The sequence below is a fragment of the Nilaparvata lugens genome, chromosome 2 (assembly GCF_014356525.2).
Source record: "Nilaparvata lugens isolate BPH chromosome 2, ASM1435652v1, whole genome shotgun sequence".
Classification (NCBI taxonomy): domain Eukaryota; kingdom Metazoa; phylum Arthropoda; class Insecta; order Hemiptera; family Delphacidae; genus Nilaparvata; species Nilaparvata lugens.
Window position 1 is genome coordinate 59,801,472 of NC_052505.1, and position 18,752 is coordinate 59,820,223.

Sequence of the window (18,752 nt, forward strand, 5' to 3'; positions counted from 1 at the left end):
CCGATCAAGAGGTATCCTATCTTCTCTTGAAATCTTTAGTATCTCGTTGAACAGTATTATTTGTTGATCAATGTAGTTATTGTATTGCTCTTCCGCCTCGGCATATTCGAGAGATAAAAGAAACGCATAGAAAGTGAAAGTATGAAGAACGGCCGCTTGTCTACGCTTCTTTCACTTTTATTGTTGCACCACTTGCCAATAAAATAGTTCTGTCACTGCTTCCAGTACTCCTAAAAATTATCTGTCTTCACTTCCGTTTATAGAAGTCTATTCTCCAGTCTCTGTTTCTTCTCTTCTTGACGTATTCAGTTTTTATTTCTCGTGATAGTATATACTCTCATCCCTTCCATTTTATTTTATAAGAACTTATATAAATAAATTATCTATTTTTTATTTTATAGGATCACCACAAAAATTATGGTGTGGTTACCGGTACCAAAAATAACAACTCAGAAAAGCAACCAAGAATGACAACTTAGAGTATAAAAATTTCTCCAATTTATACTCAATAGTGTATTTCTTGATACAATACTTAATAGATACACCTTGAATAATATAGGCAACTTCGCGATTCAGTTTCACTCTCTATTTTACTCATAACTTCACATTTTTTAGATACCAGGCCTGATATTATTCAAAAGGAGAGTATGATTAGATGGTTTTGTTTTTAGTAGCCTATTAAAACTGTGTCAGAAAAATTTCCGAAAGTAATAGAAATTAATTCCGATCTATGGAGTTATAAACGAGTAGTATTTTGTATAGTAGAGTTTTATACAATGTAGGTATTCTTACTGTTAATTTTTATAGTTGCAGACGTTTTCAGGGAGTTTGTTAGCATATAAATTGGAATTAAACTATTAACAGATGTAATTGTAATAAAATAATTGCAATATCATGTTAAATGTCATTGCCAATATCTCAGTTGAAGAAGCTTTCAGAGTGTTTGACATAATATAAATTTGAATTCAGTTTCATTATGAAAAGATTTAATTATAATCAAATGAGAGCAATATCATGTTCAAACACATTGTACATGTTTTTGGTCTCGCTTTATAAACAATTCATTCAATATTCCAACACTGTAATAGGCATAGATAAAATCATTTTTGTTGAAATTTATGATTGTAAAAAAAACTTTCTGATAGGATGCTTCAATACCGGCATCTCAAATTTTTGATGGTGTTTTACGTTTGTTATGTAGATTATATTGTATGTGAAAATTGCATTCATTGAAAAAAGGTCATTCATGTGTGCCACATTGGAAGCCATATCCATCAGTCACGTTCAGACCAGTCATAAGCCGGTTTATTGCAACAAACACGTGAACAGGCTAACAGGCGATACTTTTCAATCATCTGTATTCTGCATCATCTGAATTATGTCGTGATTTATTCATCTATTCAATATCAATATTATTCATCCCGCTCAAAACTATGGTTATGAGCTATGAATATATTACTATCCTGAAAATATACTGTATATTACATTTATACTGAAAATATAAAAACAAAATATATAGCCTACATGTATTTCCCTATGAAATATGGGAAGAATAGGTGAAATGAATAGTTAAAAGTGTATGTAGGTAAATAAAATAACATGAAAATGATGGTATTTTTATTGTTTGGATTCTCTATTTTGTCCATTATATTTCACTTGTAGGCTGGCATCGTAAGATGAAAGAAAGTAAACAAAGTTCTCCGGCAATTTCCCAATTCTATATTTTATCCTTTCATCCTACTACTTGGTGTGTCAATCCGGAAGCGTCTCAAGCATAAAGTAAAGCAATTGATTATTTCTGTCATCTCTGGTTTCAAGGCACTGGGCCCCCCCCCCATCTTCAGAGAACTTGATGCTTTATTCATCTAGTATCAATGTACGCCGAAGATTGGCCACGTTGCCTCGAAAAGCAATTTCGTAAAACACAATTTTAAGATTCCCAAAAACTTATAGATTATTCATTCTATTATTAGGAAAATCAATAAGGTTGGTAACTTGATAAGAAATTGATGTATATTATTCTTTATTATGCTTTTCAAGTTTGTTGGTAGAAAAAAGAACATTTGTAAAAATTTAATTTTTCTTAAAATTGAAACTTTAGGACATCCTTGAAAAATAAGATTGTATTAATCATAATACACAATTAATTATTATTATAATTAATCCTTGAACACATCGTTCCCAGTCATCATTTCTATATATTTATTTATCGATTTTGACATCATATAAATTTTATTAAATAATAAAAAATATGAAATAGTGTACTTTTACTATTAGGTATCCATCAATAATGAATAATTTGGCACTTATTAATCTTGAAGTGTTAGTACAATAATGAAATATTTCTTTTCCATGATATACAGCAACTTAATAATTTTTTCAGAAGCTTCTGGATGGATGGAATTGCAGCAATGCCTGTTACAATAATTGTAAAGGCTCCAAACCAACAAATAGAAGACCAAACCGTGCATTGTGAATTGAATTGGACTATCAAGAAATTGAAAGGACATCTGGCAGAAGTGTATCCCAGTAAGCCTGTGAGTATATCAGAATGCTTTGCTATCTTCATAACATTATCCTCAATCTCCAATTGTAGTAGATAAAAATATTGAGTTATTAAAATTGACTATACTGTTAATTTCATTTAATTTTTTTTAATTCAGAATTTTGAACTGAACGATTTATTAAAAAAATTCGAGTTTGGGATATAATTTGGGAAATTATTTGTAAATTTGTTTGAATTATGATTTTTAATTATAATGATATATAATTAAGCTTTCCCTGTCCATTTGGTTGCTCTCAAAAATACAAATGACAATAATTCAATCTACTTATATTCCAAAAACTGTACTTTTCTTTCGACAATGATTATCTCGATTATTTCTTGAACTAGACTTTGATAAAATGTTATGTAGTGTTTTAACAATTTTCTGTTTTTAAATCTATCCAATAATACTATTATCTATTACCCACTCCTGCTATTTTTAAACTTGTTGATCATTCAAGTGGGTAACATTTTTCTTGTCAATTATTAGACTTTAGATGCGTATTAATAATATCCATGAGTTTAGTTTTACAAAATTATAATTTTGAATAATCTGAATGCATATGCATTCGGCTGTAGCCATATGATCATCTTAAACAAAAAATGAAAACATGTAGCAATATCTGAATTTTCTTGCATAACTTTTCAACTAGTTTTTCAATTCAGCAGATATCATCTTCCGGAGATTATACTTTTAAATCATCATTTGCCACATATGAATGTCGGTCCCACCAAGTGGATCGATAGCGATAAAAACATACTCAAATTATCTAGAAAGATCCTAGAGTGTTGAAAGCATTCGGTAGGATGTGTTGAGCTGCTGAGCTAATTGATAACAGAGCTGCATGAATAAATATTAGGCTAGCTGTTTGTAATCACTCTCTATTGTCCTCTTTTATCTTTGCTGAGTAATGTTTTATGGGAATTATCCCTTCATACTGTTAGCTGCAAAGTTGAATCTCAAGACTCTGTCTTGATTATGAAATATTCATTTTCAGCTATGTAGTTCAAAACAGCAAATAAACTATAAAGTAATAAATTATCCATATGTAGTTGAATTATTAGAAAAGTTTTGCATTTCATATTACTAAATAATAAAAGTCTCTTACATTCAGTCATGCTGAACTCTTGAAACTCAGTATTTTTGTAATGCTTTCCATCAGTAATCTCATTTCATATTTCTTTCCTCAAATCTTGCTATAATGTTCTTCAGTAATTGAAAATAATGACTTGATGATCATTTTTTCTTTTTTTAAATCAATTTTAGTTCATTGAATACGTCATCCGCATAAAACGCTGGGAGCTAATCATCATTATACATTGTGATCATAGTTTCAAGTTGAATGTGATTATTGCGATTGGGCGATGTAGATGTAGTTCAAAGTGTTGGTTTATGTTGAATCGTCTTTTAACAATTACACGTCAGGTATTGTGTCGTCTAATAATAATCGGAATCTTCTATTCACACGATTCGCAATCAGGTGTGCTTTTGGCTACGTGTACGTTACAAGTGAGATTAGCTTAGTTGTCCAAGTGAACTACTGTGGACGAGTAAGTAATTATTTCTGGTCTTATCTCATTTTTGTTTCAAACTTGAAAATACGTCTTCACTTACTATTTTCCCATTGGTAGAAATCAACTGTAGTGAATCAAAAATGTTATTCTGATTGTTTTAAAATTCGAATTCAACTTTTCAAAAGTCCAAGCAACTTGTCGTTTATCTTGTTTGTTCATAGAATGATTTTCAAGGGTGATCATTATTTTATCTGTTGAATAAAAAATGTTTGATAGACTAAATTCGAATTGAAGTTGAATAAAGAGTGCAAGTGAAATTATTAGATTGCTGTAATCTGTTCAACACAAAATTTCACAAATAATATTTCTCTTTGAGCTTTCTTTATTCATTAAAAAAATTAGTTTTGAGATGATTTGTTTTCACTTAAGTTTGCCTAGGGCTGGCCACTAACGACAGAACATGCATGATTAAATGTGTATATACACATGTCGTCATACATTTTTGCGTCATCACAGCAAAAGGTTTTGAATTAAATGTTTTGAGGATACCTTTTTTTATCTTTGATTTCTCGTTGTTTATTTTTTCTTCATTACGGTACTCTGAGGTTAAATGATTTTCTATCATTTTAATTTGTAATTTTTCAGTGGTTTATTTATTTTTATTGGTTGTTTTTTTATGCTAGAAGCATCTCGCTGATGAACATGCATGTACACACATGTTTATCATGCATGTCCTACCGTTAGGTAATTGAATCACATATCACTGATCACAGAGCTGTATCAGCTTCATTGTCCCTTATTAAAAACACAAATGATAATGATATGGTTCCACAAATTAGGAAAAAAGTAGATTATAAGAAACTAAATAGTTTACTATTAAAGCATGACTGGAGGCGTGTTCTCGCCTATGATAATGTTGATGTAAAATTTTCTGCTTTCATGAATGTGCTTAATTTTTATATAGACGATGCTACTTCTCAATTTTCACAACAATTGCAATCGAAAAAGCATTATAAATTTCTAAAGCCATGGATGATAAAAAGTTTGTGCTCGGAAATAAAGAATCGAGACAAACTCTATAAAAAACTTTCTAAAAACCCTCATAATGTTCAACTTGAAAATGATTTTATAACTTATAAAAATAAAATAGTCAAATTAATTAAGGAGCAGAAGGTGAAATATTCTTCTAATTTGAAAGCCTACCCTCCCAAGCGACAGTGGGAGATTATTAATAGTTATTGAGGTCAGTTATCCTCTAAGAAAAAGCCAATATCTTTGAATATTGATGACTCTGTGATTTTGGATGAACAGGTTCTGGCAGATAAATTCAACGATTATTTCATAAGAATTTCTGGACAAATTGTGTCATCTATAGCTGATTTAGATGATGCTACAAAAAAATCGTATGAACCCAAATTCAAAACTTATCGTTCGTGTAATTCTTTGTTTTTAAGGCCGGTCACTCCTGACGAACTGTTGTGTAAAATAAATTCATCAAAAAAGGGCAAGTCTCCAGGTCCTGACTCAATTTGTTCTGAACTTCTCAAGGCTATATCTACTTCAATAGTTCCGATTCTATGTGATAACTTCAACACTTCTTTCTTGGAGGGTAGATTTCCTGTCGATCTAAAAATTGCCAAGGTGATTCCTATTTTCAAATCTGGATCACATACCGACATTTCTAATTACAGACCAATTTATTTGCTCTCTATATTTTCTAAATTACTTGAAAAACTATTCAAGAAGCGATTAATCGGTTTTTACAAGCAATTCAAATTTTTCAATAAGCAACAATATGGGTTTCAGGAGGGTCTGAACACTGAGCATGCTTTACAAAATTTCATGTCTGGAATCTATAATGGGATTAACAAACCGTATAAGAGTAGAACTTCAGGTCTATTCTTGGACATAAAAAAAGCCTTTGATACGGTAGATCATTGCATTCTTTTACGCAAATTGCATGAATCTGGTATCCGGGGGGTGGCCTTTAGATGGATCGAGTCATACCTGTATAATCGTAGACAATATGTGTCCATTGGTGAATTTAGTAGTGAATTGGCTTTGATAACCTGTGGTGTACCTCAGGGATCGGTGTTGGGTCCGATCCTTTTCTTGATTTACTTAAATGATCTCTTTTCCCATAACTTTCAAGGCTCATTGACTTATTTTGCAGATGATACTGCGTTAGCATATTCTTCTGACAGTGAGATAAAATTGCAAGAAATGATGCAGCTGGATCTTAATGACTTGTGTTGTTGGTTCCAATATAATAAATTAGCACTAAATGCATCTAAAACTAAATATATAAATTTCTCCTTATCAGCTCCTTTCAGTTTTCCAGTTTCTCTAAAATATCAGTTGGTTGTAATAGTGTGTCATGTAGCTGTGATGAGATAAATCAATCTGATACAATAAAATACTCAGGTTTGATTCTTGATTATAAATTAACTTGGGACACCCACATAAAGAAAATAAAGATGTATTCCATGTTCTTGATAAGACGATTTTATCACTTGAAGCAGTTTTTCCCTAAACATTTTCTACGGATTATGTACTATGCATTTTTTCATTCCAAGCTTGTATACGGAATTTCCTGTTAGGCATCCACTTTTTTTCTCATTATAAAAGGCTTGTAGTGCTACAGAAGTATGTAATAAGGATTATACAGGGAGTTAATAGGAGGTCTCATACATTTCCAATTTTCAAAGCACTGAATATTCTACCACTGAGACACACTTATGTGCTGAAGGTTCAGTCTTTATTTTATCAATTAAGTGGTAACAGATCTGTTTCAGTATATAACAATGATGATGAAATTTCTGTTGTAACACTTCAAACTACTCAAATGATTGTTAGGCTTCCAAAATCGAACTGTACCACGTTCCAGAGGTGTTTTCTTTTTCTTGCTCCGAAATTTTATAACTTACTACCACCTGATTTGAGAAGAATAAATACCCATAAACACTTAATAAATAAAACTAAGCTTTGGCTATGGCTTCATTCGCCAGTCGAGGTGGAAGGCTTCTTTAACGTTTCAAGTTAATAAGTTTCAATATATATCCACAAATCAAGTCAACCTTGTATTGACTACTACATAGTCCATCAATTTATTCTGTGTGATACGTTTTTGTCTCGATGATGTCACTAATAACTGTCTTTCTGTTGAATTATACTACACTATGGAATTGATTGATATTTTTATTATTATTATTTATCTGTAGATTGATAGGTATTATCGCTCTTTTTCTACAAATGGGTGTAATTCATAATGGATAATGCAAATGATACTAAAAATCCTTGTTTTGTATGTATGTGCGAGCTTGCACTCAATCATCTTCATTACATCATACTTAAATTCTAAATCTTTCTTCTTCCCAACTCCTTTTCCTAGACCTACTAAATCTTCAACTATATCAATTTATAAAATAAATAATCTTATTATAACACTTTGTATCTGACTCTTATTCGCGGACAAAGTCCAGTAACATACTGTACTTTTTGTGAGTAGTCTTGTTCACTTGTAACTTGTGTTATACTTTTGTTAATATTTTGTATGAATTCCGAGTGAATAAATTTTGATTAGTGGCCAGACTTAGTTAGCGCCTCATCACTGCTATTGTGTTGCTGACGAGGCTAATTGCAAGGCAAGTGGCTGGCTTCAAGTTATTCATGCATCTGAACACTCACTTCTAAAAAAGGCCGGGCCGGATAAGGAACGTTACAAACTTCGGTCTCCTAGCACCGCCTGGTTTGTGGGTTCAAATTCCGCCGATTGCATGGATTTTTTATCATTTCATCAATTCACCAACGCACTTTCCATTACCCACGCACAAGCAAAACGCTCATGTGGCCAATGAAAAATAATACAACGACCATGCAGATTCTGTTCACAGAAGCATTGAAAATAATTAGTTTCACTACCTTAGAGTTTCATGGCTTGGTAGTGGATTTATTGAATTCTCATGGAAACAGACTGCAATGGCAGTTTCCACGTTAACCGATTGTCGGCCGAGATTTATCGACCGACACTCAGAATTATCCTCTGATTGGCTGAGATCTTTTATTCTTCTTTTATTGATTCTATGTACTTCTTAATGAAGTACAGATGTGCAGGAAAGGGAAGATCAAGGCAGGAAACTTAACTACGACCTAGCTACTAGAAGAGAATTGGTAATAGAGAGATATCTAAGTATAATATCGGGGACCGAACTTCGCTCTGGAGTACAAAAGCATAAAAACATTATTACGAAAGAAGAAATTATAATAATATTTATAGTTTATACAGAAATGTTCTATCCAATCACAGTGAATTGAGATTAATTCCCAGAGGAATGCAAAAATTTCCCTCACAAAGGCCCGGTTGCACAAAAGCCGGTCAAGTTTTAATCCTGATCAATTTAACGTGAACCAAATCGGAGAAGACCATTTCAAAAAGATGGTTCCACTGTGGAATTAATCAGGATTAAAAATAAGCCGCCTTTTTTGCAACCGGCACTAAGTGCCTGATTGAATGATTACAAAAGTTCAACAGCTGAGTCATAATTTTGACTCATTCCCACACACATGAACTCGCTCACTCACTTCCATCAACAGACGACGAAATAATTATTATCATCTGTTTTTCCAAGGATGAATAATAATAATAATAATTATCCTTTTAATGTCCGTCAGCAAGTTTTCCGAGGGATGAGACCTAGTGCAATCGAATTTATATATTATAAACCTACTATGTTCTGAATTTCGTGAGAATCGTTAGAGCCGTTTTCGAGATCCGGTGAAATACAAACATATAAACAGAAATTGCTCGTTTAGTAGTATAGGATGAGCATTTTAAACAGTTTTGCACCCCAGACTTGTATATTAAGTGACTACTTTTTCTTTTTTTGCGCCCAGACTTGTGCAATAATAAGGAGTGACTTTTCTCTTTTTAGAAATTAGAAGACCAAAAACTGATCTACTCTGGCCGGTTATTGGTGGATTCAGTTCAGCTAAAGGATGTTCTGCGCATGTACGAGGGACAGGAAAACCACACAGTGCACTTAGTCTGCTCGCCGCCGCGCGACTTCCATCGGGTTTCGGCTTCCACTTCCACTTCTTCGTTCTCCTCTGCGTCTCCTTCGCCCGCCGGCACCCCCTCCACCTCCTCAATCAGTACCAGTATCAGTAACAGTAGCATTAACTCCAGCACAACCACCAGCAGTAGGCAGAATATGGCTCAAAGTAATACAGGTAACCGAAAACTTGCATTTTTCTTTTAATGTAGGGGAATCTTTTAGTCTTGATTTTAACTCAATGTATTTCATGACAAAGAAATTGATAAGAAAAAGTTTTGATAGGAAATAATTTTTGCATCTAATTTTTAAGAATATATTTGATTTGAAGTGTCCATCCCTTGTGATGTTGCTCACTAAAACCTTTCAATCTCACAGCAGGTTAGCAGAAACCTTGTCAAGAATTGCTCTTAAAAAATATATTTTTGATAATTTATATGAGGTGCTCTGAACCAAAGGGGTGTTAAAGACATTTTTTAAAAATGCGAGTTGAATAGCAAAATGTGAAGATGAAACTTGTATTTCATTGGTGACAATGATTCATTCTCTATATGATACAGTATGAATCTAGTTGCTCACTTGTATCTTTTTGCCACCATTTGAATAAATGATTCACCTAAGTTCTAATGAATTTTTTAAACGTTATATTGCTCTAAATTGAATACGGTTTGTAAGCCATACTAAGGTTGCAAATACCAATTTTTACGGCCCTTTATGTGCACTGTGTAGGGTTTACTTGAATTTTGAAAAACGTCTTATTGGGTGAAAAATGTAAAATAAGTTGAGATAAATATCAGGTTTCAGTGTCTTACTTGGACTTGAATGGTACTAGATAGAAGATTAATGTCTTTTTATTTGCACTCTACAACATTAAAAGTGATGTGGGCGAAGTTGAAGTACTACATAAAGTATTGAATAAGACGGTGACAAATTTGAACAAAGCAAGTGGTGCTTTGGGCTGTAAGCTTAGGCTCGTTCATCACTTGAATACCTTCAAGGATTCATTAATTTCAAGAAAACTATACAGTTATTGTCAATATTCAATATCACTATATATTTATAAAATAGAAGAATGGTACCCTCTTATGAAAAGTACACAATAATTCGTTCAATAATTACACAATAAATTGTATTCTTAATCTATTATTTTATTATTCCCAAAAAAGGGTACTATAATTCTATTTTATAAATAAAAATAAGTAGTCCTGATTTCATAGACTACTAGCAGGGCACCCGTTCTTCGCTACGGGAATTAAAAAATAAAATTACTTTTGTGAAACATTTATAATCTAAATCCTACCAAAATTGTTATAATCGTTTTTGAGATTATGCCACAACTTGGCATGAAAATAATTGAGTCAAATCATGCGAATAATTAATTAATGTGTTGGAAGTGCTCTGTAGAAGAGTAGTCTAATTACAGCGAATTTTGTAGAATATTGGGCGGGGCTTAAGAGTCGACCTCGACTTTATTCATTGGTAATTAATATTTCCCGTTGACAGATATCAAATTAGCAGTGATCATGCTATTTTTGTTTTTGCTTGATCCAATTGAACATTGAATTCCAAATTAAGTTGATTCGGAATTTGATGACTCTGGTAGCCTATCCATGGATCTCTTGCTTATTCTGGAATTTTTGGCATAGCTTGTCGCTTACTTTTCGTTTCACTTATCCAAAAGTGTAAAAGCAGCCAATCCACTGATTCTTTCATTCATAATAGCAGAAACAACAATTTCATGTTACTTTGTTGACATTCTTCATCTGATTCGGGGCGCATTACTATCCCCGATTAGATAGCAATACGTCACAAAACCAAACAATATCAGTCATCAAATAACAAGTTAATTTCAACATGGAATTACTCAAGAAAGAAAAGCCCGTTGAACCCAAGTTTCGTCGATAGTAACCCATATAACCCATTTCATAATAATTTTGAATCCCCACTTTTGATTGACATTCTCGAATGAACCTTTGTTTCACTACACTGCACTTTCGTTGGTCTGTACGTTGCTTTATCGTCGGGTTACAGTACCTTGTTTTTGGCGGTGAGCTTTTACCGGTTGAATTTGGCTTGACGGCGACGTCCTCTTACGTCCCTAGACCTGTCGTCTGAACGGGTGTCTTGAAGCGGTGTTACATAAAGTTGCGGAACCAAAGGGGTGGTAGTACAAGAAGTTGGTTTGGGGACACACATGAACCGCTGTAAATAAATGTATTACAGCATTAATTTCTAACTCTTCCTACAATTCATCAAAAGCTAAAACAGGAGTTTATTCAATTATTTAATTTAGATTTTATCTTGACGTTCTGATTTCATTCTCAAAATTTAACAGATTTAAAACAAATTTACTTGCCAGAGTGTCATTAATATACAATGCAACATTTATGAAAACACCCGTAATAAATTAATATAATGCTTTTAGAAAATGAATACTTCATTAATTATGATGTTAACTTTTATATAACTTGATATAATACTCTTAGAAAAGGTATAATTCAGATTGAAATGATGCTAACTTATATGATATTTTTCGTTTGGTTTGCGAAATCAAATATAATTTTTCATATAGTAGCTCGGCTAGTATTGTTGGAAACTTGTGCGCTAGCCAACATTTATTTTATTTATTATTTATGAACTTTAGGACGCAATCCAAGTGTAAATAACGGGCATTCGCCCAAAACTGCTCAGAACCTTGATTAAAAATGAACATTCCAGAGTTTATGATTTGATTTACCTTTAATTAAATAAAATTAGTAGACACATAGAAAATAATTTAAATTGTAATAAAATTTGAACATTCATTAACATTAATTTCCTGGAAAAGAAAAACTTTCTTCTTCGTCTATTAAGATTTCTATCATAAAAAATTTACTAAATCATTCGAAAGCCTTAATGACATAAGAAAACAGAGTCTGAAAAAAAATAAAATTATAAAATGTCATAAACTCAATATGAACATAATCTTAGAAATTTCATTCCAATTTAAAGGCTATCTTCCTGACTTTCAGCAATACTCTACAATAATATATTTCCAGAAACAATAACTCAAATGTAACGTAACTGAAAACTTTCTATACTTCTTTAGAAAAAAAATTTATAATTATCTTCCATCACTAATAAAATCAAAAGGATTATTCTCAATCAATATTATTAACTTGAAAAATAACAGGCTTAATTAATTCAATACTCTTATGGAATTTTCAATCAATTAAATTCCCTAAATTATATTTTAACCTTATTTTACGTACCTTAGCGGTTATTTGAAGAAACAATTATTCGTACATGATGAAGAAACACAATTAAACCTTTCAGGACATGGCACTACTAGTAAATTTAAACTTTAATAAAAAAAACTAGTTCCTACATTAACTAATTGTATAAACTTATAAACTTGCCCAAAAAGGGGGAAACATAGTGACTACATCTTTACTCTCGTAGTGCTCCTAGCAAAGTGTCCTCCGAAACGTAATCTGGTCTCTCGACTGGGGAATCCCCCCACTACTGTATTTAGAAACAGGTCTCCTATTGGGCGAAGAGAATCAATTTGACCAATCGTCGCGTGGCTTCTAGAGCCTTTGGACCAAATAGTAACTGCAAAATCGGTAGTTTGTTATAACTTCAATGCTTGCTGTTTTCCAACTTATCGCACTTTATGTCGCGACAAGAAGGCTAAGTTTTAGAGATAATTCCATAATCTACATTCCTCGACGACTCGGAGCCACAATTTTTAAATATCTATCATGGGAAACTCGAAGTCATGGCCGTTCATAAAAGAGAGAGAAAATAATTTATTTCGCTAACTCACTTACAATAATGGCTCTAGTCTATTGCGTATTAAATTTACTATTATAACTTGGGAAAAGGCCTGAATTAAAAGGAGTGCTCGGCACAATAGTTAGTATAACATAATTGTGGCTTATTTTCTATGTCCTAAACTTTACTATAATAAATATTAAATTGGGATCATTTTAATGTGAATTTGCATAAATCTGACTAGAGTGTATTCAATCACTATGATTATTGACTACCATTATGTAATTTCTTTCTTTGATCTTAGCTTAAAACCGAAAGCTTAGGGATGAAAATTTGAATGTAAACTAACATGTAACTTAATTTAATTCCTATCTAAATTGACAACTTTATTATTTACTTGTGTTCTATCAATATCAATAGGTTTGTCTTGTGCCATGCAATGACATCTCGGAAGTAAATAGGAGCAGCTGATGAAATATTATGTTTTTTTTCGATTTAATTTTTAGCTGATTTTGAAACATGAAAATATCAGGCCCAGTAGTAGCACAAAAGCTTGTTCAATCAGGATTAAATTTCATGAGAATTAATCAGAGCAGGGTTTTTTTTTTTAATAGAAGGCTTCTCAGATTGGTTCTCGTGGTATTTAGTCCGGATTATGAATTAACAAACGGTGCAACTGGATCTCTCAAGGCCATGGCTGCGTACAAACATAGAGCAACATAGGAACCAATACAATAGAAGCTGAAGAAATTAATCGCATTTTTATCACCTCACAATGAACATCACATTCAACTACCATATGTTTGGAGAGACCGATTTTTAATTTCTTTTACTATTATCCAGTCACTTTCTGAATCTATTCTTCCAGATGTTCCATGAATACTGCATTGTTTTAAAATAAGGTCGCCAAAATTGGTAACTCAACTACATCTATTATAATCTTTTTCATTTGTTCACACTTTCTTACGTTTTCAACAGACTATGGAAAACTTTTTTCTGATCAGCTGCTACTTGAGGGACCAATAATCCTTCTCAAGGAACTCCAGCAAATTTTCCCAGAGTTGAGACCTGTTCCAAAATAATGTTTTTTGTCGCAAATCCACTATATTCTTGATTTAATCAAAATCGTTAGAGCCGTTTTCGAGATCCGTCCGACATAAATACATATCCACAAACACACATATTCAAAGAGAAATTGCTTTCTTAGTATAATTGACTTCAATGTTTATGATTTCATTCAAGGAGAGCTTATTTCACATAATAATAACAGCTGGCATCAAAAGCAAAAATGTCAAACATGATTGAAATTGAAACAGTAGCAATCATCAACATTATTATCTTCATCTGATCTAAAGTAACCAATTATAGTAAGATTCACATCAATTTGTCAGAATTGTTTTAATGGGGAGCATTGATGCTATTAATGAGGAATACTGACAGCCAACGATTTGTTATGCATATTCTCCAATATGTTTATCGAAAGCTACCTTCATCTATTTTCTTTGGTAAAACAATCAATGCTTGAGAATAATTGATTCATGGGAAAAGCGCCTTACTTCTATGGAAGATATTTTTGCATTGGGAAAAGCAACAACAGCTATTTGACCGTTTAAATAAATAACCCCTTTCTTTCGCACAAGTTGAATTTTAGCCGTATTTCTTCATTCTATGCAAACAGATCCCACAACGGACACTTCTGAAGTTTTAAAAATACCCTCCATATATCATACCGAATTATTAAAATTTCATCGAAATTGTTTAAGTAGTTTTCGCGATCTGTCGGATATACAAACAAAATTAGTCTTGATAGAATAGGATCAATTGATAGAAGCATTTCCCGACATAAAAGTTTGTTTTATGAAAAATAAAAATCATCTACACTCCCAGGAATAGCTCTGATTGAAGCAGCAGTGCCCAATCAATTTGTTCTCTATAAATGCATTTTAATTAGTTCTTCAACTTGGTGCCAACCTAATGAAGTCATCTCAACTTAATGCCAACCTGACAAAACTAATAATTTAGTTGCCAGTTAACAACTGTTTCGAAGAGGTAATCTCTCTAGATTATAGTTCTATAGTAACATATGATATGGAAATTTCAATTATAATTAAAAGATTAGGAGAAGAAGAATATACATGCTAAAAGACGAACTTTAAATCCTTAAAAACCACCCTCAAGCTGGGTCTACACCAAAGCTATTAACAAAATGTTAATAACATCATTCTTATAGATTCTATGAGATTGAGCATAACTTATCATACACATGATGAACACATGTGTTTGTCAAGCTCCGCTCAATCTCATAGAATCTATAAGGATTATGTTATTAACATTTTGTTACTAAATTTGGTGTAAACCCAGCTTTAGAGTTGAGATATTGCCAAAATATTTCTTAGTTGTTAGCACCTAGGTCGTATAAGGAATCTATATTCCAAGTTTTGTTGCAATCCATCCAGTAGTTTTCCAGAAATCGTGATCAGTGAGTGAGTGAGTGAGTCAGTGAGATAAGAATTTTATTAGTAGAGAAGAAGATATATTTGTTTAAAACACTTTACATTCCAGAAAACACTTGACATTACAACATTTACTGAAATTTAAAGTGTTTTTAAACAAATGAATATAGTGGTATTTACAATATCAGTGTCGTTTTCTTCTTATTATTGAGATATAACACAACTCCTCTCGTACAATCAAATAATTTATTTCAAATTTAGGGCCAATTCGATTACTTACAAGAAATCATCATCATAAGTTATTCAACAGAATTCTTGTATTAAATACCTCAACTGCAGGCTGAATTTTTAGTCCTGTTATCCAGTTTTTAATGTAATTAATAAAACGAAAATTCAGTTTCAATAAAAAAATTTAGGTTTACATACAAAATACATATAAAATGTTTTTTTACTCTTTTCTTCGTTAGGGGCCTACTAAAAATTATTAAAGGATATGCTTAAAATGTTCACCGATTAAGGTTATTCTATGCTTTGTATTATTCATCATAATAGTCATGATAAAAGAGATTCTGTTCTTGAGACGACCGGAATTCACACAAAATTTCACAAAGCTCAAGGATAATCATCTCGCACTGTTTATGATTAAGTAGAGCTACCAACTTCGTGCGACTAAACAAAATTTTCCTCCATTAGAAAATATATTAGCCGACCAGTGGTAATTTACCACCCACTTAGAATTGGGTAACATGACTAAAAGATCACTCTGTATTTAATTGCATATAGCCCTATGTGTCGTTTTTACAACTTTTGTGCATGAGCTTCATCTAAACGCTAAACTGTTATTAAATATTACCACTTGAATGACAATCCACATCACATGCCGCTATTATGTGCATATGCCCCCAAATCACCCCTGCTACACTCTTATCTGTGATATTTATTTGATATAAAGCAATGATCGCACTTTCCCAATCAGTATAAATGTATTTCGTATCTAATTTAACTGTGATATTTTGTCGATATCGAGTAATGATGTCACTGATTCCAGGTTCTCGATTTAGTAGAAATGAAGTAATGCTTTGATGTTTCAGTTGCCGGCTCGGAGCAACGTGAGGACGGCGACCCGCGCGCTCTGTGGGCGGCGGCTACAGCTGCCTCCTCGTACCCCGTCCCCGCCCCCAATGCCACCCCCGCCAACTACGCCATGGCCGCCCACCAGATGGCCTGGATGCAGCAGGCATACTCGCAGTACATGTCGCACTATATGCAGTTGTGAGTTGCAATCTCTTTTATTTCAAATGAATGAATGAAATAGTCATTCTTGGGAAGCAGTTGGCTCTGTGGTCACGTAGGAAAGCTACCGCTCAGACAAGTTGAAATTCATGTGCCTCAAACTCCGGTTGGACGGGTAACGACTCGAAGAGCAAACTTTGCTTATTTATGAGTTGAAAAATCGCTTCTTGTTGGTTCAGAACCCAAAGCTGAAGATCCTTTCATCTGTTCCATTCACTTTTCCTTCTTATTAAACGCATGGGCATCATCATAAAAAAATTACTGGTTAAGATTTTTAAATACCATTTTTTTATATTCTATTTTCTATCTTGAATATTCTTTGTTCATTCTCTCATAGTAGTGAATTCTGTCATAAAAAATACTGCCTATTCAAAGTTGCCTACATTTCGCAATAAATGTAGTTTTAAGTTGGTTTTGTTAGAAACAATGACTGTTTTAATACTTGCTGATTGTCGGCCGACACTCATAATTCCTCTGATTGGAATACTAATTGTCCTCTGATTGGCTGAGAATCAGCTGTTGGTGAGAATTAGCCAATCAGAGAAAAATTTTGAGTATCGGCCAATAAATAATGTAGACCGACAATCGGTAAGTGAGAAAACGGCCATCGCTTCTATTTTCGAGAGTGCTGAAAATACAATAGTATGCAAATATATGCATTGGTGTTGGTGGCCACTCTCATGGACCCAAAGACTTCTAACTTCCTTTTTTTAAAAGTAAATAAAACTCTTCTTATGGATCAGAAAGTTTGTATTTTTTTTTTTTTTTTGTAATGTGGACACAAATAAGGTTTTGTTTCAATCAGTTTTGAATATCAAATCAGGTAGGTAACGTCCCTAATTATTGTCCATACACTGAGTAGACTGATTTCTGGCGTTTGTCATGACTCCTGCCAGCATTGCAGGCGTTATGTTAGCAATTTCTCCCCTGATATTAGTCTTCAAATCTTGTAGGGTCCTTGAACGGTTCACATAAACAAGGGATTTCAAAAAAACCATAGAATAAATCACAAGGGTTCGAATCAGGAGATCGGGCTGGCCACTCCACTCCAAATGCTGATCGCTTCTAATTGAGATGAGGCGTCCTGGAAAGTGTTCCCTCAATATTGAAGTCACGTTCAGAAAGTTCCTGCACAATTGACATCTTGTATAAATGGAAATGAAGATCATCATGAAGAATTCTTCCTACAGAACGATCGGAAAGAGCAGACGCATGTTTGTGTACAGAACGCTATGATGATTGCAACATTGAAACTCTCACTGCCTCAATGTTCTCAGGTGATCTAATAGGCCGAGGGACTTGTCTTGTCGCACTTGCAGTTTGTCTGAACGTAGTGACTCACGTAGCAATTGATTTCCTGTCCGAGACAGTAACCAAAGGGGCTGAATTGAAGCAATTTCGAAACGCGCGCTGGGTTGTGACCACAGAACATCCGCTCGAAAAATAAGTCTCAACGGCAAACGCACGCTTCTCATTGTTCCAATGCATGATGGCGACTGAACATGTCGGGAAGTAATTTTTATGGTTTGGCCTCTCTAACGAGACCAAATTTGCTCTACTACGACATCAGCTGACTGAATGGCGTTCACTTTGAAAAAGGAAGTTTCGCTGTCGCACCCGGTATATTCAGTTCATACTGCATTAGACAATTAGTTGGAATATGGAAAGTGATTGTGACAGCAGCCAATAAATGCATGGATTGGATGAATTGATGAAAATTGCTAGCTGCTATTGATAACTGGTGTGGTTTTGTTGTAGCTTGGCGGCGACACAAGGTGGAGTGAACAATGCCTACCCGATTCACACAGCGCCCACCCCTCAGCAACAGCCCGCTCCAGTCAGGGATGACAACCAGCCAGCCGCCAATCCAGCTGCCGGTAAGTATTTAGCAAAACGTTCGTTTCTAACTATTCATTTATCTATTAATTATCTATTCATTTATTTATTCATTTTATTTTTTTATTATTCGTGCATAGCTGTAATGGGACTCTTGTCAAACGCTCTGTGTCGGTTAAATGGGCAGTATTGTTGTCAAATTTTCGTTACTGGATAATATCATCACCAACCCATTGTGGTGGATTGTAGGCTACACTGTAGTGAGGTCCACGTTATAATGGCAGTATTTGATTATCATTGGTT

General features: G+C 33.4%; 1 protein-coding gene across 5 annotated transcripts in view; it reads left to right on the top strand.

The window, feature by feature from the left end:
- The window catches only part of LOC111044851 (homocysteine-responsive endoplasmic reticulum-resident ubiquitin-like domain member 2 protein), a 46,109-nt gene that overhangs the window by 22,816 nt on the left and 4,541 nt on the right, over window positions 1–18,752 (top strand). For 2 of the 5 annotated variants that reach the window (XM_022330087.2, XM_022330086.2), the window contains 4 exons: window positions 2,384–2,537; window positions 8,992–9,289; window positions 16,412–16,592; window positions 18,372–18,490. In XM_022330087.2, coding sequence (XP_022185779.2) covers window positions 2,394–2,537; window positions 8,992–9,289; window positions 16,412–16,592; window positions 18,372–18,490 — 742 coding nt within the window. In that variant the 5' untranslated portion in view covers window positions 2,384–2,393. Of the gene's footprint in view, window positions 1–2,383; window positions 2,538–3,434; window positions 4,097–8,991; window positions 9,290–16,411; window positions 16,593–18,371; window positions 18,491–18,752 lie in introns of those variants that run through there. The other 3 variants (XM_039422260.1, XM_022330088.2, XM_022330089.2) reach the window with 2 other exon arrangements.